At 34.9% G+C, this 26,065-nt stretch overlaps 1 protein-coding gene across 1 annotated transcript; it reads left to right on the top strand.

Moving 5' to 3' along the window:
• The first annotated feature begins 10,775 nt into the window (after nucleotides 1-10,775).
• On the top strand, nucleotides 10,776-12,217 carry LOC127085137 (F-box protein At2g26160). Its single transcript, XM_051025712.1, has one exon. The coding sequence runs from the start codon at nucleotides 10,860-10,862 to the stop codon at nucleotides 12,039-12,041; it is 1,182 nt and encodes a 393-aa protein (XP_050881669.1). The 5' UTR covers nucleotides 10,776-10,859; the 3' UTR covers nucleotides 12,042-12,217.
• Nucleotides 12,218-26,065: the final 13,848 nt, after the last annotated feature.

The raw sequence follows: 26,065 nt of genomic DNA, 5'->3' as shown, positions 1-26,065 counted from the left end.
GTTTACATTTGTCCCAAGCAGGAAAAGTCCTTCAAATAAGGCAATTGGTAGAACTCAAGAGATAAGCAACCTATCTCCTACTATTCTGTGAGTTTTCTCCTTGCTCCCATTACATGGTTGTAGCATTGAGATCCAAGCCCAAGATCTATCGAGTCAATAATCTGTGGAGAGAGTTCCTACTTTCTGAACTCCCACACCTTCTGTATTCAAATGCTCTCCCTGACTAGGGATAAGAGCAATGAGGCACACCCCTCATATCCTTTCATCTGCTTCACCTTAGCCCCTCAATGGCAAGGTTAAGAGCACCATTAACCCTATTCCAGTTGGCTTTGATGCCTAACCCTTTGCGTGAGCCTGATTGTTTGGTTATGGTGTGTGCTGAATGACTTCATTGATTGATTGCTTATTTCATATGCACATGTTTGCTTGTATGATTTATGCATTTACCATCATTAATTGCTCATTAATGCATAACCATCTCATTTGTCTTTATGACTTATCATTGTTGTTTACCCATTGAGGACAATTGTAAGACCATCCATTGGCCATTGCTCCTAGGATATGGAAGTGAGTATAAGACCATCACATTGGCCACTTGTTAATACCTCAGGATTGACATTAATTTTAGAAAACAAATAATGTAATCACCTCTGTTGTTTTAATATGTTGGGTTGAAGAAATTCAACATCTGGACCAACATGTCATGTACGATGTCACGACGTCAGGTCTGTGACATCGCACATGTGTAGGAAACTGAATTAATTAATTCAGTATATGTCATGGGATCAGCAAGGATATCTGGTGAATATCCTAACTCCCTTGTGAAGGCCTTGAAGACTAATTCAGAATATATATAGGCTCTAAATATGGAGATATATATGGAGAGAGATTAGGAACTTAAAGACCTTGTTTGTAGCAGAATTTTTCTGCTGAAGTTGCAACAGCAAAGAACAAGTCTGCTGCAACTTTCTGAAGGCCCAAATCCAGTTGGGTGATTAGGTTATAAATAGCTGATTGTAATCTAGTTTTTGTAAGCCTCTTAGAATGAATTTTTAAGGGTGTGTGTAAGGTAAACCTCCCAATCTGTGGGAAGGTTACCATGTGTCTCTCAGTGGTAAACCTGAGAGTGTTTGTCACTCAAAGCCTGTAGGCAAGAGTGATTATGTTCTTGAATGAAGCTGTGAAGCAAGTTCAAGGTGTTTGCACATTACATTGTATTTGTAGTGATAGGAATGGAAACTGGAGGTTTCTATCTAGGAGTTCCTAGGTATAGATTGCATTGGGTAGGGATTAAGTGATGAGTTGTAAACGGGGGAGTTTAACTCTGAATTGATACTACTAATAGTGGATCTTCTTCCTGGCTTGGTAGCCCCCAGATGTAGGTCATGTTGGACTGAACTGGGTTAACAATTTCCTGTGTTTGTTTTCCTTCTGTATGATATAATCATGTCTGCCAAACTGAGCATGTAATTCAGTCTGTTCAGCAAGATAATAGCAGACCTGATACATAGCCTTCTGTTGGAATGTCAAGCAGAATGTTTTGACATTCATCAACAACAGCACATACTGTATAATAAGCTGAGGATCTCAGTTCAGTATGTAGTGAAGTCTGGATTTCAAAAGCATCACAGACCTGGCCAAAAGATCATTGTGAAACTGTCAAACTGGGTGTCTTGACAGTTCGTCCAGTAAGCTGATACTGAAGTAAAGACTGGTTGGTCTTTTACAGTACAGCTAATTTAGCACAGTCTGTTTTCAGGAACCAAACAGACTTAGCATATGGTTCTGGACTTGGATGTCAAACGGAATGTTGTGACATTCACTCCTGACAGCATAGGCTAAATTATTGGATGGTTAGTTTTTCTGTTTCAGGATTTTTCTCAGGCTATTCTTCAGGAATCCACCAGCTGATCTAAAATCTAGGAAACTAACAACTAAGCTACAATTAATGAACCTGGCAAATAATCTATTTGTTAGCTCCTTAATAAGTGGAGATTAGTTTAACTTGTTACAACCTTTAATTTAGGAAATACAAGTACATGACCAACAAACTGGAACAATGTAACAGATGATGTTCAAAACAGGATTGAGACATCGTAGGAAAACAACAGAAGAGAAGGTTATGGTGCACATAACTAAGTGTTCCTCCTTTCTAGGATGACATAGAAGGAGAGGTCGTGACACTATGAAAAGGTGCTCATTAGTACAGAGTGTAATAACTGTCTTGCTGTAATAGGTACAATGTTAGATCAGATGTCATGACTTGGAGTAGAACATCTGAATACTGACTACACCAGAATTTCACTTGGTATCAGAGCAGGCATCCTGTTCTGTCTCTGGATGAGATCCATGGGTGATACTTTCTGGTAGCTGGCAAGGAGTTATGTTAGTACTGATGCTGGAACCTGTGTAAGGTTCTGTAATTCCCTGAACGGTCCCTTGAAGTAGGTGGATGGACTGTTCATGACAGGAATGGTGTGTACCTGTCTCTGGAGGTTGGGTATTGGCCTGTGTGTGGGACAGCTGTGCTAGTACTAAAACACATTCAAACCTGGTATGGTCTTGGAGGCCAATCTGGTGAAGTGTGTGTTCATAGGTTGAGTTGTATTATGATTTCCGCTGCATAATACATGGCAAAACTCAAACTCTGATGTAGTTTCCCCTCATGTGGATGAAAGGCTGCTGTGTTCAAGATCTCATCATAATCTACTGAAGATGTCAAAGATACTTGAGTCCCCTCAAGTCCACTCATCATGACGTTCTCACTTCAGGATGGTAAGAGTCACTTAATCACTGATTCTCTTACTCTCTTGAGTAGTGTATATGAAGACCTTGAAGACCTTCAAGGAAGGTTTGTTCTAAGGAGGTGGAACCAATGTTCTATGTGATGTTAGAACATGTTGTTCAACAAGTATGCAGCTACTGGTTGAAGAGCAGATGTTTTTAGGGTCCAAACAATGGGATAATTCTGTTTGGAACCTACTCCTGACCTGGAAGAGGAGACATCTGTGTGTGCTAAGTTGACAAGAGCAGGGTCAACTGGGTGTGTGCTCAAGAAGGTCATCCCTAGAAGTTGAGCTGGTTGAGATGTGACATTGTGCAATCTCCTCCTGTTTGGCATACTCCTGCAGTCTGATCAGGATTGGATAGTTGTTCCATGAAGTACTATGGTGTGTTGGAAGACAAGTCCCCTGGATGTTAGCAGTCAATAATGGGGTAACCTGAGTGCTGTATCATCTATGAGGATTGGAACCATGAATCATGTTATTCAAACACCACGTGCAGAAGTGGCAGTTCTGTCAAGGAGTAAGAATATGAAGATTCAGAGGTTGGTTGAAGTAGTATGCCCTGGCAATGCATAACTACTATCGACTGGTTTTGTGTGTCTCACTAGTACTTATGGTCAGCTGGAGTCTGATTGGAGGAGTTAGTTGCCACTGGTAGGGATAGTGTATGTCAAGTTGAGACATATGTGTACAATGCATGGATATTGGTGTGGAGTATCCATGATTGTTAATTTGAGGGGGAGTTTTGGTTAACCTCCTCAAGTCTGGTCAGCCTCGGGTCTGGTTGGCTGTTGACCTGTGTCACATGGGTTCTGGTGGTTGTGTGACACATTTGCAAGGAAGAATTCATCTCTCTCATTCCTAAGGGTGAATTTAATCTGGGAAGACTTTCAAAAATTGTCTAGGTGCTTGCAAGCAGAAGATGTTGACACAAGAAGAGTATTTTCAAAGTATTCTTATGGTGGAAGTATCTGAAGGGATGATTGGGAAAGGATTTAAGATCAATGTCTACTTGTGCCAAGTACAAGTGTTTAATTGATTATCCTTGGAGCTCAAGATAACTGATGTTCTTAAAGATGTTGGAACATCACTTCTTCAAGACCATGTGCAGAATCACAGGAAGGATAGTACATTGGCTTATGATCTATCTCCTTGATGGCAGCAAAAGCATATGATCTCTGAAAAGGTCTCCTGGCAAGAAACATGTTCAGCCTTGGTATGTACAAGAAGAAGAAGACATCATAGTCTTGATGGTGGTTACTTGGATCAGTTTATTTCTGATCTAGGTAAGGAAGTGCATTAGCTTATGCACACTGTGAAGTCAAGAACAAGTGGCAGCAGTCTTGACATCATGGAAACAGCCTTGCCTTAGGAAGAGGAATCCTTGGCATAGCTGAAGGGATAGTTTCTAACTGTTCCTTCTGAAGACTCATACATCAAAATGTCTGATGTCTTTGGAGAAGAAGCAGGGATTCATCAAGGTGTGAGCTTGGATGACTTAACTGCAAACCTGCAGGATGGAGGTTGTTTATTCAAACTTGGTTCCACAATCAAGTCTATGAGAACATTGAACTCTTGTTCTGTGAAGGGAGGAAGTTCTTTCAAGTGGCAGAAGAAGGAGCTGAATCCAACAGCTGGATGTCAAAACACAATGTTGTGACATTTGGTTCAACATCAGATTCTTAGTTGGTGAAGTGGCACATCAACTTGAGATAGAAAGGTCTACAGGGTTGTAGATTGGATACTTCAAAAAGCTTGAAGTTCAAGTCTCACTTGGTAGGTCAGAATATCTTTGGGAGAAGTCTGATAAACTTGGGGAGGTCAAAAAGCAGCATTTGACCTTTTCATATGAGAATTCATGAAGGAGGTAATCAACCAGTGGCAGTTGGTCTATCTCATAAGTGAGTTCGAAGAATCAAGATAATCAACATAAGGCAGCTGGTTATTCTTGAGGAAAGTCTGAGACTAATTACTTTTGAGCAGAAAAGTAGCAAGTTGAAGACTAAAGGAGGTGTCTTCTATTCATCCCTTGGAGCTTGTGGTAGGAGTTCTGAGCCATCTATGGAAGATTATCTCATGTAATGGGATGAAAAGGCTTATGTCCCAATTTATGTCTGGGTTCTTCTTGATCAAGCTGGTGACTCAGTGATATTTGAAGACTATCAGATGGTGTTCCCTGTTATGTGTGAAGGATGTCCTAACGAATGTTAGAACATTTTGTGAAATAGCTTTCTGTTCTGGTTAGAAGAGAGATTGACACAGAGTGTGGATGTGTTCAACCAAGAGGGTTGAACAGAGGGTGCGCTCTTGAAGACATGAAGATGAGTCTTATGTTTTCCATTCATCAAGTGGGTTGAGTTCTTTTTGAATCAGGAAGAAGGTGAAGGTCCAACCATGTTGGATATGTGTGACCTCCAAGAGAGTAGGTTGTCCATGACAAGGGGAGTTGTGCCTTTGTGCTGCAAGCAATCACCAAGCTTGTGGTCTATGTGTTCCCAGATGACTAGGTAGTTATCAGGATGCTGTGATGTGCAGCAAGGCTGAGTGAGCAGAAGAATGTCTGACCGGATGTCATGACATTGCCCTGGACAGTGCTGTTAATTCCTTCTGAATCTTAAAGTCATTAGGAATTATGAGGGTGATGTGGCCTAGTCTAATAAACCAGAATAAGCCTGATGGCTACAGCTGTGTGGTACAGGGGGAGTAACCATCAACTGAAGTGTGAAAAGTTGGCTGTAGCAGTGCTAGGTGTCAAGCCTCTACTGGAGGAATGACAGAGGTCTTGGGTCTTGTTGAATACTGGCTGAATGCAGGAATGTTAAGACATCGCGTGCAACGTGTCTGACTGCATATATGGAATGGTCTCCATGCACTGGAACGGCTGTTTTGGAAAAGAAACAGTCAAGAGCTATAAAAGGCATTCAAAGATAGTCTGAGATTTTGTTGGTGATTCTCTGACTGTTTCTCAGCAAAAATAAATGCATCTTGACCAAGCATTTATTTCTACCGGATATTCCTAAGCACAGGCTGGACTATTTAAAGGATGCAAGAGCCCCCCCCTTTCTCCCCACAACAGATACACTCCAATCTCAGAATCATGGGGTATGTTAAGGTCTAGGCAAGTTGCGCCTGGATCTGGTTTTGTGAAGGGTGCCTTTACAAATGTTTAGCTAAAAAGGGGGAGAGAAAGAAACGTCCTGGGGTCGAGAAGCAAACAGATCACTGTGGTAACAAACAGAAAGTTGGGGTTGGGGTTAGACACAAAATTCACCAACTGAATTACCACTTGTGTCTTGTGATCTGAGTTAAGAGAACAGTTGTGCCCTGTGATCTGAGTTACATTGTCTATGTACTCAGCATTACATACTCTTCAGGAAGCTCTCCTGTTGAAGGGAAGGGTTCTGGAACAACTGAGCCTTGTTTCTCTACTTCCTCATGTACACCAACATTGGTGTTCATGGTGGGGGAGATAATAACAGAGGATTATTTGTTTTAGCTAAAATTTGCCAAAGGGGGAGATTGTTAATACCTCAGGATTGGCATTAATTTTAGAAAACAAATAATGTAATCACCTCTGTTGTTTTAATATGTTGGGTTGAAGAAATTCAACATCTGGGCCAACATGTCATGTACGATGTCACGACGTCAGGTCTGTGACATCGCACATGTGTAGGAAACTGAATTAATTAATTCAGTATATGTCATGGGATCAGCAAGGATATCTGGTGAATATCCTAACTCCCTTGTGAAGGCCTTGAAGACTAATTCAGAATATATATAGGCTCTAAATATGGAGATATATATGGAGAGAGATTAGGAACTTGAAGACCTTGTTTGTAGCAGAATTTTTCTGCTGAAGTTGCAACAGCAAAGAACAAGTCTGCTGCAACTTTCTGAAGGCCCAAATCCAGTTGGGTGATTAGGTTATAAATAGCTGATTGTAATCTAGTTTTTGTAAGCCTCTTAGAATGAATTTTTAAGGGTGTGTGTAAGGTAAACCTCCCAATCTGTGGGAAGGTTACCATGTGTCTCTCAGTGGTAAACCTGAGAGTGTTTGTCACTCAAAGCCTGTAGGCAAGAGTGATTATGTTCTTGAATGAAGCTGTGAAGCAAGTTCAAGGTGTTTGCACATTACATTGTATTTGTAGTGATAGGAATGGAAACTGGAGGTTTCTATCTAGGAGTTCCTAGGTATAGATTGCATTGGGTAGGGATTAAGTGATGAGTTGTAAACGGGGGAGTTTAACTCTGAATTGATACTACTAATAGTGGATCTTCTTCCTGGCTTGGTAGCCCCCAGATGTAGGTCATGTTGGACTGAACTGGGTTAACAATTTCCTGTGTTTGTTTTCCTTCTGTATGATATAATCATGTCTGCCAAACTGAGCATGTAATTCAGTCTGTTCAGCAAGATAATAGCAGACCTGATACATAGCCTTCTGTTGGAATGTCAAGCAGAATGTTTTGACATTCATCAACAACAGCACATACTGTATAATAAGCTGAGGATCTCAGTTCAGTATGTAGTGAAGTCTGGATTTCAAAAGCATCACAGACCTGGCCAAAAGATCATTGTGAAACTGTCAAACTGGGTGTCTTGACAGTTCGTCCAGTAAGCTGATACTGAAGTAAAGACTGGTTGGTCTTTTACAGTACAGCTAATTTAGCACAGTCTGTTTTCAGGAACCAAACAGACTTAGCATATGGTTCTGGACTTGGATGTCAAACGGAATGTTGTGACATTCACTCCTGACAGCATAGGCTAAATTGTTGGATGGTTAGTTTTTCTGTTTCATGATTTTTCTCAGGCTATTCTTCAAGAATCCACCAGCTGATCTAAAATCTAGGAAACTAACAACTAAGCTACAATTAATGAACCTGGCAAATAATCTATTTGTTAGCTCCTTAATAAGTGGAGATTAGTTTAACTTGTTACAACCTTTAATTTAGGAAATACAAGTACATGACCAATAAACTGGAACAATGTAACAGATGATGTTCAAAACAGGATTGAGACATCGTAGGAAAACAACAGAAGAGAAGGTTATGGTGCACATAACTAAGTGTTCCTCCTTTCTAGGATGACATAGAAGGAGAGGTCGTGACACTGTGAAAAGGTGCTCATTAGTACAGAGTGTAATAACTGTCTTGCTGTAATAGGTACAATGTTAGATCAGATGTCATGACTTGGAGTAGAACATCTGAATACTGACTACACCAGAATTTCACCACTCATCTTATCTTTGCTTGATGCATTTGTTTGTGGTATGTGAGGATGCAACTGTAAGTCCCTGCAAGTTGGCATTTGCTTTCCTATGACCGTAATGATGCATTTGTTTGTTGTATGTGAGGATGCAATTGTAAGTCCCTGCAAGTTGGCATTTGTATTCCTAGGACCATACTGTGGAGGTTAGAGTAAGCCCAGATAGATTGGCATCTGACATCCATGTTTTGCTTTTGTTTATGTGAGGATGCAATTGTAAGTCCCTGCAAGTTGGCATTTGCTTTCCTATGATCATATGTTGGATATTGGTATAAGCCCAGACAGATTGGCATCCGGTACCCAAGTTTCATTTTGTTTTAGGAGATTGGTGTAAATCCATCTATTGGTATCCGGTATCCGCTTTTGTTTGTGAGATTGGAGTAAGACCATTGAGTGGCATCCGGTATCATTTGCTTGCTTATATTATTATTGCTCATTGCCCATTCCAAAGGACACACTTGAGTCATCTTCTATATGATTTCAAGAGGTGAACCTTCTAAGAAGTTTTACAATCCATCCTCATCCATTCATCCCCATTATGTCCTAAACCTTTTCACACATTACTTTCAAACTTGAGATAAATATTGTGCAAACATTTTCATGCTTTCAAATCAAAAACCTGGACCCAAGTCCTTGACTTTTTCAAACCCCATTTTCATAATACTTCTTTTGAATCAATCTTAATCATACTTTGACCCTACTTTCACAATCACAATCAATTAACTTCACACATTCAATTGTTTTGGCTTTGTCCATTGTTAATCTTTTCACACATTAGCCATAGGTTTCAATTATCATTGTGGTTGATGTAAACCTCACCCTATCCTTAGTGAGTCGACTATAAGACTTCCGTACTGAAAACAGGGTTAACCCCTCTAGTACGTCGAAGCTATCCTCGCATGGTGGATGTTGGTCTTGGTCGAGTTTTCTCCCATTGATAATGAAAAGCCTCAAGTGCTATTGTTTAAAATTGAACTCACAAACCTTTTGGAAATCTTTTAGCCGAACTACGGCGTTTTGATCCTTACCTTTGATGGAAGGTACGTAGGCAACGGGTTCATCCGTTCGAACACAAAAACAATAAAAATTGTATATTCTTTTCTCATCATCCCAATCATGTTTGCACAATACTTATGTCATAACAAATAACAAATTTATACAACAAGTGTGAAAAGGGCTCCCTAGGAGTACCTAGGACGTAGTGGGTGCCTAACACCTTCCCATTGCGTAATTTACCCCTTACCCAGACTCTCTGATCTTTTTATTAGTTTTCTACGTGTAAAACTTCTTAGGCTTTTGTTCGCTTTTTAGCTAGTCCTTTGGATAAATAAAAGTGCGGTGGCGACTCGAAATTCATTGTATGCTTTGCTTATGGTTTAATCAATAAATCATATAGCGACGAATACACCGCTACAACACCTAACTACCCGAACGTGTGGTCCTAACCCACGTTGATGATTCACCCCAGGTGTTTAAGGATTTGAGGGCCCAAGAACATCACCACCACCTGTAATGAAACGTTACCGCCATGGCTGAGTTCGTGACCCATGCCAGAGTAGTTGGGATGTGTTTAAGTTATTGGAGGACGACCAGGATGATTGAAATGAGACATTGGTGTGAATGATGCGTCGAGGAAAGGTTGAAATGATTGTTGTGGTGTTTGGTAGTCACGTGGTTGTTGCATCAACCATTGTGTATGCTTCACTTGCTTGGTTAAGATCCATTCAAGGCCCACTTGTTCATTATCCATTTTGGTCCTTAGGTCTTGATTCATTCAAAATTCGTGTCCAGTGATTCATGTTATCATGTTCATTCATTTCAATATCTTTCATATCCATACAATTCATTTCAAATAGTCAATGCATTCAAATATCAAATATCATTTCATACGATCACATTCTAAGTCCATACATGTACAAAGACCACAAAATTGACCATTTATACAACAATTGACTTTTGGTCAATAATTGAATTTTTGCGCGATAACCAAAACATTTAAAAACAACATTTCTAACTGATTATAACAATCAAACAAATATAATTTGGTCCAAACATCACTTCCATAGCATCCTTATCATTTTTTACTCGCACCCATCCACGTAAGGCATCGAATCTCTCAATACTTCTAATTTTGTTGTCTTTATGTATGTTTCTGTCTAATCAACAAACCAACTCGCATTAACGTATGTTAGGGCCACACGTTCGGGTAAGGGACGTGGTACCGGAGGTCAGTTAGGTCATTCCGGTCAACGACATTAGTCTTTATGGTATTCGTATGTAAATGCATATTAATATTAATATCAATTGATCTAAAATTGACTTTTATTTAAGACATGCATTGTTTTTAAAAAAAAATACGCAAGCGCCAGACCAATTGGCGCCTCATCATCTTTTTTACATACGTGCGTCAATTGGATTGGTAACACCAAACACACTAGTCAATCCAATTGGCGTCACCTCTTTAACTTAGAGAGTAGGCGACAATTCATCTGACGCCACCTCTTCAAAGTGGTAGTTTAGGAATCAATCTAAAAAAAAGAATTTTTTTGAGATTCTTTTTAAAAAAATGGATTAGTCAAATAAAAAATTTTCTCTTTTAATCATTTGTGTTTGGGGATGATGTTTCTTTTTTGACATGATGAAAACTAAGTTTTCATTTGTTTTCTTTTTTAAAATTAGTGAAAAAGACCGTTTTTTAATTAAATAAAACTTGTGGTGCATACAATTTCCATTCCAAATCAAAATAGGAAAAAAAAAAAGGAGTGGTGTGGGCAAAACCAAGAAGCATTCCAATTTTTGAGAAGAAAACAATGGATGCACCGTGGACTGAACTACCGCCAGAAATCATAGAAACAATCTCTCAAAAGCTAACAATCTACACCGATTACATCCGATTCCGATCCGTTTGCCGCACCTGGTTTTCCTCCGTCCCCAAAACCCCTCTCCATCTCCCACCACAGCTTCCATGGCTCATTTTTTCTCACCAGTCCTTCTTCGACATCTCCACCCACAAAACCCACCTCATCAATCTCCCTCTTCCTTCTCATCGCACTCGCATCTGCGGTTCTTCTCATGGCTGCCTCATTATTCTCGACGAAACCCCTCAGATTCGTCTTTTCAACCCCTTAACACGCGACACTCTCTTTCTTCCTCCGCTGAACACTTTCCCTAATGTGGTAAGCTTCGATTATTCGAATATTGGGCGTGAGTATTTGGTTAGAAACCCTAACGGTGATTTGGGTTATTTCAACTTGAGACAAATGTGTAACTATTTCATTAGAAAAATTGTTTTATCGTCCAGCCCTTCGCGAGACGAAGACGATGAATTCGTCGCGTTTGCTATTGTTGATGGGTATAATAATTTGGCTTTCTGTAAAAAGGGTTATGATTCTTGGATTTTCATGAGCGATGAGGTTTTCCAGTTTTGGGAAGATGTTGTGTATCATAAAGGATTGTTTTATGCTGTGAGCAAGGGAGGGATGATTGCGGTGTGTGATGTTGATGTTCGGAGAGTTTCTGTTATTCAGATGACTGCGCCGGTTGAATTCTCCGGGGATATCTTTTATGTGGTGTTTTCCGGTGAGGAAATGTTGTTGGTTACTCGGATTTTGGAGCAAGAGTTTTCTGATGGGGGGATTGAATCCGATGATATGTTTGTGTATAAGACGGCGGGGTTTGAGGTTTTTAAGATGGATTGGAATGTGATGGCGTGGAAAAAAATCGAAACCTTGGGTGATAGGGCTTTGTTTGTAGGTGGAAATTCTTCGATGTGTTATTCGGCTGGTGATTTTGTAGGATGTTGTGCAGATTGTATATATTTCACTGATGATTATTCCGAGTCTAATCATGATGATGCTTATGGGAAACATGATTTTGGCATCTTTAGATTGTTGGATCAGATCATTGACCCGTTGTTGCCGAGTTATCCTCGAAATTCATATTCTTGGTTCGGATGGCCGCTTCCAATTTGGGTTTCTCCAAATCCTTGCTAAGTTGAGAAATCTTGAAGTCAGTTGTGTTATTGGTATCTGAATTCCTTCCAAATGCTGTTTTAAAGCATGCCTTGTTATTATACTGTGTATATTCATTTATTGTGTTTATTGTGTGTATAGAGATTCTAGATTGCAAAGTAAGATCAATAAAATTGTACTGCTGAATTTGGTCTGCATTAGATTAGAGAAGATATTGTTTATGCTGATAATTACTAACCAATAACATTTAGCTGGATGTTTTAGGTTAAATTATGTGTTTCAGACTTAGATAACAGGCCATTTCGTGATTTGAACCCAGAACATGTCTCACCCAAAGTGAGAATCATACTTCTAGATCAAAGACAAATGGTCTTGGCCACTAGAATTTCTTTTGTCATGTCATGCAAAGTTTAGATTCTTTAGAATTTTTGATGAGTATATATTATCATCGACAGACCCTTGCGTGTTTTTCAGTTTTATTTGGTCTGGGCTTTGATTTATGTCCAGTAAGTAAAGATGCTAAGCTGAATGTACAGACGAGTCAGGGCGGTTTCACTGAATAATTTTGTACACTAATGGTTTTTATCTAGTGCGTAGCTTTTACTAACAAGTTCTGACTCTGAAGCATTGACGTGTGACGTCGTCAGTTTATGGAATCAACACACTTTAACTCTGAAGAGATACAAGTGTTTTACAAGATTTTGTCAAGTTCTAGAAAGCTCTTAGATAACAGTTTTGATGAACGTTTATGCTAAAGCTTCTGACTGCGACTCTGATTGAAGATCCTCTGAAGGATTGACAACCTTCAAGTTTATGCACTCAAGTTCTGGAGATTTTGAAGAATAAGATCTGAAGACTCTGAAGACCAGGTTCTGAGGAAATGTGTCAAGACTCTGAAGACTGAGGTTCTGAAGATTCTCTCAACTAGTCTCTTGATCCTTCTAAGCATGGTTCAACATCATTTTATTAGAAATCTCTAAAGATTATAAGATAAGATCAAAAGGTTTTATGCCAGGAAAATAGTACACAGTACAAGATCACCTTTCCCTCTACTACGCTGACTTTGTAGGCTAAGGACAATACTATTGTACCATTTTGCCTCCTATATGCAAACACTTATGAAAGGATTTGTTATTCCAGTTCTACCCTCCAATGGATCTTTTAACTACCTATATAAAGAAGACTTAGAAGATTGGATAAGTGGCTAATGCTAATTCACTGTTCAATACCACGCTTATACACACACTCTTTGTTGAACTTAATTTTATTTGTGTATAGTTTTTGTAAATACACATAGAGCTTTTGCTCGTTACTGTGTGAGAGATTCATTGTACTTAACTTTTGTTAATCCGCTTTTCAAGAAGCAATATTGTAAACACATACTTATAAATCCTAAATTGTTTGAGTGATTTTCTTGAGTGACTAGGTTTTAGTCAGATAAACTCAAAAACACAAAGACGGTTGGTCTTTGTGGTGTCTGTAACCAATTTTAGTTATAGTGGATTGATCCGCTGTCGCGCGCGGATCAAAAACGAGTATTTTTGACAAAACGTAGTTAGCGACAAATTGACTCGGATTATCGTTCTCAAAAGGATTCTTGAATGAATTAACCAATGATAGTAACGATTAATGGGGTTTTGGTTGGTTTAGGATTCAATTAAAAAAATAGATTAAAATAAGTGATTATTGAAATAAGTTGTAGCAACAATTTACTAATTCGGTCTTTGCCTATCATCGACTATCGTAATTCCAATCGCAGATTAACTATTCCTATTCGATTATAATATCAACTGACAAGCGCAATTGATAGTATACGTTGTATGTTCCTATTATCCGAATTAAGCAAACGAGATTAAGTTTCATGAATTAAGCAAACATGAATTAAACGGACTCGATAACGAATTAAGCAAACGAAATCGTGACTATAGTTAGGATCACACAATCAATCGGATTAAATCAATATAGCATATGTAAATCGGATTAAGCAAACAAAATACATATATTAATATTGAAAGGAATAAAAAACCTGAATAAGAATAACTAAAATCTCAAGGTATCGGAACCCGAATACAGCAAATTGTTTGGATCGATTAGTTCTTCATGAGAATTCTTGCCAAAGCTTTCAAGTATTTCGTGAATAGTGATTCCTTATGTTATGCGGTTGCTAGGTATATGGAAAGCAAGGAATTTGGTTTACAACCCAACTGGATCGAAAACATAACCCAAACCCAAAACTAATGACCCAAAACTTAAATAAAACTAATGCTGCAACTTCAACGAATTTTCTGGCCCTGCTACAGTCTGATTCAGCTCTCGACTTCTGAACAAAAGTTGTAGATCTTTTTCTTAGCTTTCCATCGACTGGTAGCACGTCTCAATCCGATACTCCTAGCTCAAGATGTGATTTTTCTCGCGAAAGCTGCTAATGCTGAAAATTAAATACGAAAATTAAATAAGTGCAAAAATAAAATAAATTATGAAAACACATTAAAACATAAAAATAATCAAAGCAAATCGAAGAAATGCTTAAGTACAAACATGGAAGAACGTGCATCAAAATGCACTGATCAAATTCCCCCACATTTGAACTTTTGCACTCCGAGCAAAATGAAAAACAAAACAAAACACAGACACATCAACGGTTACTCATTCTAGGCTACAAGTCATCTTCGGTTAAGTTTGCTTCGATAGGTACTAATCTTGCACACTAAGGACATTGTACGAACACTAATCCACAGTTATGCAGACATAAACCTCCTGAATACACAAATTAACTCGAATCATGTTATTATATTAAAGCCTAACTTACTCATCCTTCTTTTGCTCTTTTTCATTCAGGCGCAATCACATTAAGCCCGTTATCTCCACACACTCATAGCAAGACGATCGGTTAGTGACTCTGATCCTTTTCTGCACGGGGTTCTGGTACTTAAGTGGCATAACCCTTTGCTTACTCAATTGTAGTTGCGGGGGATCGGACCGTAATCCGCCCTACCAAGTTCAGCACCAGAAACCGCTGAACCAACTACAAAAGAGTCTTATTTCCAACTTTTTTTTGAAGGTTCCACAACCGTTGGGTTAAGTGACCGGGTGAGGGTCACCAAACTTAGAAGGTGCATTCCTTTATTTTTTTTCTCTTTTTTTTTTGGAACACTCACTTATATTCATCGGCTTCCCTGCGTAGAGTGTGTGTGAGATGGTGCTGACTGCTGAAATAAACTACTCAAAAGCTGTCAGAGGATGAGAATGTAAGGCTAAAACATAATAAAAATTCAACTCAATTTCCCTATGCAGGAGACTTACGGTGTTAAAATAATACCGATCTTGTGAATTTTTCCCAAGTCTCCACAAACTCGACCTCAAATTATTCTATAGCCTAAAACTTTCAACAAAAATGCAATTTTTTTTTGAAAGAAAACAGAAACAAAACAAAACAAAGAACAAAAACAAAGAAAATAAAGTATTCCCTCCCCCACACTTAAAATATGCATTGTCCTCAATGAAAGAAACAAACATAAAATAAGAGAGAGAAGAGAGAGGAAAGAACACACCCGAGTAGTCAAGGAGGATAGGTGATCACATAAGCAGCATTTCCCAAAGAGATATATTCTACATTTTCTTCTTCCAAAGTGAGGCTGTCATGGAATAGCTTTGGGTAATGTCCATTGAACTTGAAATTTTTATTAGTATCTTCGCCTTTTATTCCAGGATCAAAGAATCTTCTAGAAGTAAAAGTGTCAAATGGACACGTGAAGGTAATCTGATCTGGAATGTCAGCCAATGTCCAACCAAATGCCTTTTTATGCTTCCTTAAAACCTGCAAAAGCTTATTTTCTTGATCGAAATCAAGGTTAGAAGAAATTATAGCCGATAGTTTTTCATTCATTTCTAAATAAGCATATTTCATATTTTCAGCAAGTTGCTTCAGCTCGAGGGAAGGTGGCTGCTCAATAGAAGGAGTGTTTGGGGCAGCCGGGATGTCAAGAGCTTTATCTACATGAACAACTTTATTTGCAACCTCATCTGCAGTAAGAATATTAACTTGCAAGGCAGCCTCAATTTCAACACAAACAGAGCAAATTTTAGTTTCCGTACAAATATCACAAGAATAAACATCATCAAAACCAGACAATGATGGAAAATCAGATGCAAACAAATCACTACAAGTATCATCAACAATTTCAGAAATCAAATCTATTTGAAAAACAGAATGTTCTTCCAAGGATTGTTGGTTTGATCCTTGAGCTTGCTGCATGACATTCACCAAAGTGGCAAGCTGCCCAATCTGTGTTTGCAAAGTCTTTAAAGTAGAATCTACTTGTTGTTGAAACTGGAGATTATTTGCAGCCATTTGTTTGACAATATCTTCTAGTGAAGGTCCAGAAGGTGCAGAGCACACAACCTCAAATTCCTTCAGATGCTCATGTGGATCCTCACCTGCAAGACCACTAAACCTTGGAAACAAGTGTAATTAAACTAGATTTCAATTCAAAAGGAACCGAAACATCAGAATATTCAATACAAAAGTCATTATAATTAACATCAGGAGCAACAAACTGCCTTAATGTTCTTTGATCATCCATGTAATAAAAAAAAACACAGAAATACCAATTATTTCCGAAATAGACAAAAACAAATAGAAAGAAGAAAAAAGATTAAAATAAATTCAGAAAAATACAAAAGCACCAAACTTAATCTAATGACATGAAATAAAAATTTCGAGATTTTTTTTGGATTTTTTCGACACTATGAAAACAGTAAAAAATCAATTAAAAATAGAAAAACAAGGAATTTGGCAAATTTGACGTCAGAGTCCCTTACTCAAGAGTAAAGGAGTATTGATTGCACGATTTTTCTGCTTCCAGTAGGTAAAAAACTTATACAATCAAACACAAATTTTCCAAAAACCGGTTTTTTCTGACTCTAGACGCAACTCCGAACGCGAAACTGTAGAAAAATTCGAAAAAATAATAGGAAATTGTAGAACAAAAAAACACACAATACTTAAAACTAAACTATTGGCTAATTCGACAAGAATCCCCGGCAACGGCGCCAATTTGATTCGCTGTCGCGCGCGGATCAAAAATGAGTATTTTTGACAAAACGTAGTTAGCGACAAATTGACTCGGATTATCGTTCTCAAAAGGATTCTTGAATGAATTAACCAATGATAGTAACGATTAATGGGGTTTTGGTTGGTTTAGGATTCAATTAAAAAAATAGATTAAAATAAGTGATTATTGAAATAAGTTGTAGCAACAATTTACTAATTCGGTCTTTGCCTATCATCGACTATCGTAATTCCAATCGCAGATTAACTATTCCTATTCGATTATAATATCAACTAACAAGCGTAATTGATAGTATAAGTTGTATGTTCCTATTATCTGAATTAAGCAAACGGGATTAAGTTTCATGAATTAAGCAAACATGAATTAAACGGACTCGATAACGAATTAAGCAAACGAAATCATGACTATAGTTAGGATCACACAATCAATCGGATTAAATCAATATAGCATATGTAAATCGGATTAAGCAAACAAAATACATATATTAATATTGAAAGGAATAAAAAACCTGAATAAGAATAACTAAAATCTCAAGGTATCGGAACCCGAATACAGCAAATTGTTTGGATCGATTAGTTCTTCATGAGAATTCTTGCCAAAGCTTTCAAGTATTTCGTGAATAGTGATTCCTTATGTTATGCGGCTGCTAGGTATATGGAAAGCAAGGAATTTGGTTTACAACCCAACTGGATCGAAAACATAACCCAAACCCAAAACTAATGACCCAAAACTTAAATAAAACTAATGCTGCAACTTCAACGAATTTTCTGGCCCTGCTACAGTCTGATTCAGCTCTCGACTTCTGAATAAAAGTTGTAGATCTTTTTCTTAGCTTTCCATCGACTGGTAGCACGTCTCAATCCGATACTCCTAGCTCAAGATGTGATTTTTCTCGCGAAAGCTGCTAATGCTGAAAATTAAATACGAAAATTAAATAAGTGCAAAAATAAAATAAATTATGAAAACACATTAAAACATAAAAATAATCAAAGCAAACCGAAGAAATGCTTAAGTACAAACATGGAAGAACGTGCATCAAAATGCACTGATCATGGATTAAGTCCTTGTTGAGAAGGAAAAATCACCTTGGTAGGATGGACTGGAGGTAGCTTCGTTAACAGCGAACCAATTTAAAAATAACCTTGTTATTTTTCTTGTTCATATTATTGTTTGATTGAGTTGGTTTTGAAAAAGTTTTCATTTTTAGAAACCCAATTCAAACCCCCATTTTTTGTGTTTCTTACCACCTTCAAATATCAGTAGATCAAGTGGTTGTTACGCATCAGTCAGTCAATCACACAATGATGCTTCCTTAATTAGACAAACACACAATTAGTCAGCATGTGCACAAATTAGAGTCAATAGTCAATTGTCATTCAAATAAGAAGTTAGCATACTTCATAACTACTACATGTCAAGCATCATAACATTAGAGTTCATACACATAATCAGTAGATCAACTCACACATGCTCAGGGGATAGATGCTCCAGCATGTGAGCACACCCATCAATACTTCAATAACACATACACACCTTGCAACACTCATGTTAAACAAAGCTCTACAAACCCAGTTAGTAGTTAGAACACACTACCAACACACACTACTCCCCTTTTTGCCACAATTTGGCAAAAATAGAAAATAGATCAGATCAGCGAAACATTGTTTATGGTAATATAACCATAAAAATAGATTAGCGCTAACATAACATATCCATGAATGTTTAGGAATTATTATAGACCAAAAAATAAGGAACATACAACCATACAAAAACTTCTGGAAATATTAAACCTCAGGCTAAATCTTCAGACCAACCACTTGATTCAATGAAAGTGACACAATCTTCATCAGTATCTGAGTTAGAATCATATATTTTAAGAGGCTTCTTCGTCAAATATTTCATCTTTGTGACATACCTCTTCCTAGTCACAGATGGTCCAACATGTGTCCCCACCTTGAATTTTTTCAAATCCTTCTTCAGTAACTATTGAGCGCTAGCCTTCTTCCCAGACTTATCTTCCAGCATATTCACCTCTTTAGCTTTAGCTTTTCAGATGAGTGTGTCATTTTTGAAAAAAATAGAAACACTTGAGGGGAAATTGAACAAAATTCCGAGTCCAAAAGAGAAAGAGAAGATTACCTTCATTGCTTGTAACGATGGACCAATTAAAATGAGAGTTTGAAATTGGAATAGTCAACCTCATTTCACGTGCACACAGACCTTGAGAGAGATATACTTTCTTGTTCTCCTTGCACGTCTCCCTAGCTTTGATTACTATAAACTCTCAAATAAGAAAATACCAATAGCACCCCTTAACCTTTCAAATTGAATTGCATCTACGACCTTAGTAAATATGCCAACAAGTATCTTTCAGCTGCTACATGCTCAAGGTTTACAACTTTATTTTCCACAAGTTCACTGATGAAATGATGTCTTATGTCAATGTGCTTGGGCTTACTGTGTTGGACATGACTCTTTGAAATATTAATGGTACTCAAGTTTTCACAGAATAATGTCATGACATCTTGTTCGACATTATACTCATTCAACATCTATATCATCCAGAGCAATTGGATACAACTGCTCCATGCAACAATATATTCAGCTTCAGCAGTGAATAAAGAGACACAAATATTGAATTTTTAAAATATCCGATATACCATGTTACTTCTCAGATTTTTTAGAATATCCTGTATACGATGTTACTTCTTGGATTTTTTAAAACAGTTGTCCAACACTGGATTTTTCTAAGTGCATTTTCATGTACTTCTAAAAAATTAAAAAAAAATCAACCAAAATACTTAGGTTAAACCAAATTTTCTCAAAATTCCAACATATTTTCATGTATTTAAAAAAAATTGAAATAAAATATAACAAAAAAAATTTAATTAAACCAAATATTTCCAAAAGATTTGGTAAATCTTCACGATTTCTTAAAAAATCGGGTAGATTTTAAGAAAATCCGGTAAAACTTATTCATATTTCCAAAATTCAAAGATTTTGTTAAAAATTCAATATAATTATCCAAATATCGGATACATCACAAAAGTTTTTCAAGAGTCTAAAAATTTTAATTTTTCTTTATTTAGAGAAAATTTAGATTATATATATATATATATATATATATATATATATAATATTATTATATATAATATATATTATAATATATATATATATTATATATAGGGAGTCTCAAAGTTAAAAGAATAAGACACTAATACAAATAACAATTTTTATGACGAAACTTTCACCTCGAACATGCTAAAAACCGAGGGTATAGTTCTTTGTAGCGTCAAGCTAACAACATGTTACCGCAGTTTCCGCTATTTTATTTTTAATATAACCTATTACCTCGAATTTTAATATAAATATTAGGAAAGTTGCTTCGAATCCCGGTTACTTCATTTTTATGTTTCTTCAATTGTTTAATTAATATTTCTCACTTGGCGCCTTTCAAAATTCCATTTTTTCTTTGTTAAATTTTTTTTCTTTATTTTTTTTCTAAATTAATTAGTAAAACTCAATATTTGTTGTCGCGGATGGAAAAATGACATAGTCGCCGTCATCCTTTATTCTTTCCTAAGGAACAGGAAAATAATGAGAATACCTAATAACTAAGGCTGAGATGCTAGGTTCGGGAGTCAGTTAAGTAAGAAAAATATACTATGCACCCCTTACCTCCATTGTACTCAATGTGATCCTCCTTCAATTCTAGGGTTAGTGTGAGCTTACAGATGTTCGTTTGATTATTGTGTAATTATTAATTATTTATCATATTTTTATTAAGTAAATATTTTAATTAAATAAATGGGAGACCCAAAAAAGATTTTTTATTATCGTACTCGTTAGATTTTACAATTCTATGCCTACATACTTTCACACTAGGCGAGGGATCATAGTACCGTAGCTCTTGTATAAAAAGGTTGTTTGTTGTTTGTTTTTATCCCTTGAAAATTCTCACGCATCGGAGGCGGAGAAGTATTGATTTTAAGAAAATATCTCAATACACTAGGGTAGAGGACTTACAGTTTGAAGTGTGATGAATTGATTTTATCCTTTAATTATTTTGCAAAAAACTATAATATTTAATTTATTTAAGAAAATAGATAAATGATAATATTAAATATTAAATGATATATCTCTTATCCCTGATTTTATCCCATAATTTTATCCCATGATTACCCCTAAATTAACCAATAGTTATCCTATAAATTAACCTTAAATTATTCTATCCCATAAATTAACCATAATTTTCCAAATTAGTTAATATCCCATAATTAACCCTATTTTTTATATTATTTATATTAACCCATTTAAAAATTAATCCATGATTTTAATATATCTAATTATTCTAGAATTAATCCCTAATCCCAACTCTTATTACATATTTTTTTGTATTTTCATTCCGTGTTGATTATAGTTATTATCTGGGAATAAGATATTTACTTTATCTTATTATTAGTTAGAAATTAAACAATTCCGTTTCTTTTTCTTAATTATAAATAATTAAAACTTGATTTTTTACTTTTATTTAATTTAGTATAATTGATGTATGTATTTTATTGAGAAATTTAGCGATTTTGAAATAGGATGTTGTCTTTTAAAAAGAGATTTATGATATAGATTTTAAGGTTTGAAATTGTGTTGTAGAGTATTTAAAAATGGTTTGGTGTTAAGAATGCGTGGTTGGGCCTAACTCAACCCTACAAAATCGGTTAGTAGAGTGAGGATTGCCTCCATTTATAAACACATGTTCAGATCATATATTGTCCGATGTGGGACTCTTAACATTTGGGTTTAACTTGAAAGAAATTATGAGATTTGGGTTTGAAAATTAAACAAGGTATTCATTTTTTAGATTTGAATATATTATGATTTTATTAAAAAAAATTGATTCACGTTACAAAATTATTTTAATTAATTGTATTTGTTAAAGAAAGTTGTTAAATTTTTTTTTATAAAAATTGATTTTTCTTTTTAAAATACTTTATGATATTAGTAAAAAAATTACTTTAAAAATTGATTCAAAAGAATTTATTTTTTTTTTTAAGAAAAAAAATGCCTTATGATATTAGATAAAAAAATTGATTGAAGAATTAACTAACGAATTTAAACCATAATAAAACATGAGAAGTCAAATTGAAATAAAACATCCACCAAACATAAACAATTCAATCAATTCTATAAATGAGATAATATTCGTTTTTTTTATTCCCTCTTGTTCTTTACGTCTTCGATTCGTGGATGAGAAAAATGGATTTTATTTATAGGTAAAATTAGGTTAATAAATAAAATAGAAAAGTTAGAAGTAAAGAAAAAAAATAAAAGAGAAAAGACACTAAAAGTGAAAAATGTGAGATTTGAACACATTCTCCTTTGTAACTCTTTGTACTCCTTTTGAAACCAACTAAACAATTGTATTTATTCGAAATAGAACAATATTAGCGAGTATATAATAATAATCTTAATTATAGTACTAATAACCCCATTATGACCCTAATTAAATAATATATCAAATAATGATAATTTGATTAATAAAAAAATTAATTTAACGTTAATTAATCCCAATATTAATTTATTTCTAAATAACAATAATATAAATTAATATTAATATGTAAATATAAATAAAAATAATACTAATATTAATATATTTTCATTTAACTAATAACATTATTATAATCTATTCTATCCCTGCTATTAAAACAAATAATCCTCATAATTATTATTTTTTACTAATGTGTTTTAATAAGACAAAATGTCCTAGTTACCAATGATAATATTTCTCTAGCATAACTCCACAAATTATTACGTTTCAAGCAATATTTCTGAATTAAAACAAATCTCTAAGAGGGACTACAAAGTCAAAATGATCCCCCTTTGACTTTTTAGCTCATTGGGGTTGACCATATGCCTTATAAAGAGCCATGAGCATGTCAATGACCTAGATTCTAAGTCAATAACAAGAAATAAATAATGGTCAAAATTTGGGGTATGACTCCAGTCAACTTCAACAGTTAATCCTGCTCTTTTTACCCTTTTAACTATCCCTAACTAAGAGAACAGTTCAGAAATAATTCTTCCATATGTTATAAGGGAAGTCATTTTCTCGCGAGAGGTCACAACCATTTCCATTAAAAAGTTAAAAATAGTAAGAGGGAGATTAATTTTGACGTTGTCGATAAGGAAGTACAAAAAATGTTTGTCATCTGAAGTAAGCGTTTCTAGTTATTTCTCTCTTTGACGTAGATTTGACACTAGAAGTTAATGCCAAACTTTTACAATTGGGATGAGAGTAGTATGACTGATGAGCTTATTATAGTTGACATAAATTAGGAGAAGGTGGATTGAGAAAACATTGTTGAATCTATAAAGTTCAAAACAACTATCTTTCTCTTCACACTTTATTGTCTGAGCAATAAGTGATGGAGTAATGGTGATAGGAAAACCATATACACTGGATTATATTCTCTGACTAGATGGTTTTCCCATCACAATGATACCAAAACTCTGTTACGAGATTAATGTTGATGGGTCCTTGAAACATGTCAAATTAACCTTTCAACTTTTGTTTGAAAATAGTTTTCATTAGATCAAAATCTTTGTCTTTTAACTCATCGATATCAACAAACTTTTCATTGATAAAGAACAAAAGATTTTCATCTCCGTTGAAGATTTTTGTAGACATTTTTGAATAAAAAGAAAAGACTTTTTAAACTAAATTTGAAGACACAAAGAGATGGAAATGAAATAAGGCCTGAATAGTGTATAAATAAATTGGAAAAGAAGAAGTGAAACAATCAAAGAAGCTCAAACACCTCCTTGAAAATCTAAAGATACGTTACATTTTGAATAAGGATGATCATTACTATTCTAGTGATATGATTCCAAGGTGCGATATTTTATTTTATTTGAAAATATAAAAACTACATACTACCTCTGTTTTTTCATATAACCGAGGGAAAAAACCACATATTACCAATGTTCTTCAATATTGAACAAATTATTTTTTTCTGCCCTTAATCTATCTCACATAATGATGTTGTTATATTTTTTAATAACATTCCTATGTTGTCAATCAAAGAAAATATTTTTTCTCTTTCATGTGAAAGCATTTACCATGAAAATATTTCCTCAAGATAATGAAAGCTCTCTATGATGGATCGTAAATTTTTTGAAAAGAGAGGTTGTTCTCGAAGAATTCATTGTTAAACTCTTGATTTGCTTAAATATTTTAATTTAATATTTTGAGTATTAAAAAAAATTCCCCTTGATTTTTTTTAAAAAAAATGAGAGGTATGTAGCGTTTTGGTTGAAACATATTTTTTTATTTTTTTATTTAAAAGAAATAGATTTTACCTCGGCTTTGAGTAACAATCGAGGTAAATATAATTGTGTCTATTCAGTTTCTTCACCGTCCTTAAACAAATCTCCGTCGTCCATTTAATGAGTATCAACGCTCAGGACACTACCATTAGTGATCCTTGTGAAACCTAAAACCTTTATTATAAAAGTATTATGAATATTAAAATTTGATAGTAGTGAATCCACAAGAAACTCAAGCGTTTTTGTGAAATCCTATATGTTTAATCATAGGGTCAAAGATTTATGTGATGGATTGCAATGTGATGGGTTGCAAGTTCAAAAGAAAAAAAATCAGTTCAAAGGTTTGTGTTCTAACATAATCTCTTAATTGAATATTTATTTTATTTATGTAACCTTTTGTTGTTTTATATCAAACATTTGATCTTCCTCAAGATGAATGAAACAAGGATCCCAAACATTTGCTCTTCTCCAAGAGATTCAACATTTTTTCTTCACCGACAACGATGACGATGAAGAACAACACTTTTACTTGAATATTTTGTGTAAACAGTGTAATATTTGGTGTAAACAATGTAGTTTGTGAATAAATTAATTTATTAATATTTTGTGTAAACAATGTAATGAGTATTTAATTCATATATATATATATATATATATATATATATATATATATATAATATATATATATATATATATATATATATATATATATCTTTTCATTCAATTTTGTTATTAAACCAAGAGGTATATGGTGTTAATTTTGAAAATATAAAAAAGCTATTGTTGGGATTCAAACTCATGACCATTTAAACTAACTCTTCAATTATTTTTAAATCAATGGGTAAAGTTTCCACTTTTCATGTTACCCTTCGTTACCTTGACACTATAACTAAGGTGAAATTAATTTTGTGTCCGACATGACATGTGTTATTTGTAATACTGAGAGTGCTAAAGGTAAATCTCTAATAATTATCAAAAGCTATATAAATCCTCTTCTCTATTGAACTTCATGTTTGGAAAATGCTTATGAAAGAGAGCTAGAACAAAAGTGTTGACGATTTACGTTATAATGTAATACGGTAAAATAAGAAACACATATTTTTAACTCATTCATTTATATATCGAAATGTTTTTGGGTTTCAAGTACTCTTCTTTTCTTCATTGTACTAGATTTCTGACCCGTGCTTCGTCAGATATATTAGAAATAAAACTATATTTTTTTTACAATAGTTGATATTTAAATTTTTATTTGCATATAAAATTATCTTGTGGGCCATTTAGATTATGTATGCAATTATACTATTAATTTTTAATGTGAAAGATAATAAATCAGAAAAAAAATTACTATGATAATTTAAAATGTATAAATTTAAAGAAAGGAGTATTAATTAACAAAATAATATTATTAAATACTTCTTTGTAAATTACATTAAATATTGTATCTATATGTTCACATTCATTATTAGTCACCAATATCTTCAACCCTTTCCTTGAATTAATTCTTGATATGGCAATATATAATTGTCCATGAGAGAAAATTGGCTGCGTTAGGTATACCCCAACATGTTTAAGTGATTGTCTTTACTTTTATTGATAGTCACCGTAAATGAAACAACCAAAAAGAAAATTGACATTCTTAAATTTTGAAAG

This window comes from Lathyrus oleraceus, chromosome 5 (genome assembly GCF_024323335.1).
Source record: "Lathyrus oleraceus cultivar Zhongwan6 chromosome 5, CAAS_Psat_ZW6_1.0, whole genome shotgun sequence".
NCBI lineage: Eukaryota > Viridiplantae > Streptophyta > Magnoliopsida > Fabales > Fabaceae > Lathyrus > Lathyrus oleraceus.
The sequence above is the reverse complement of the archived record's forward strand: the minus strand, read 5'-3'. Positions and strand labels throughout refer to the sequence as shown.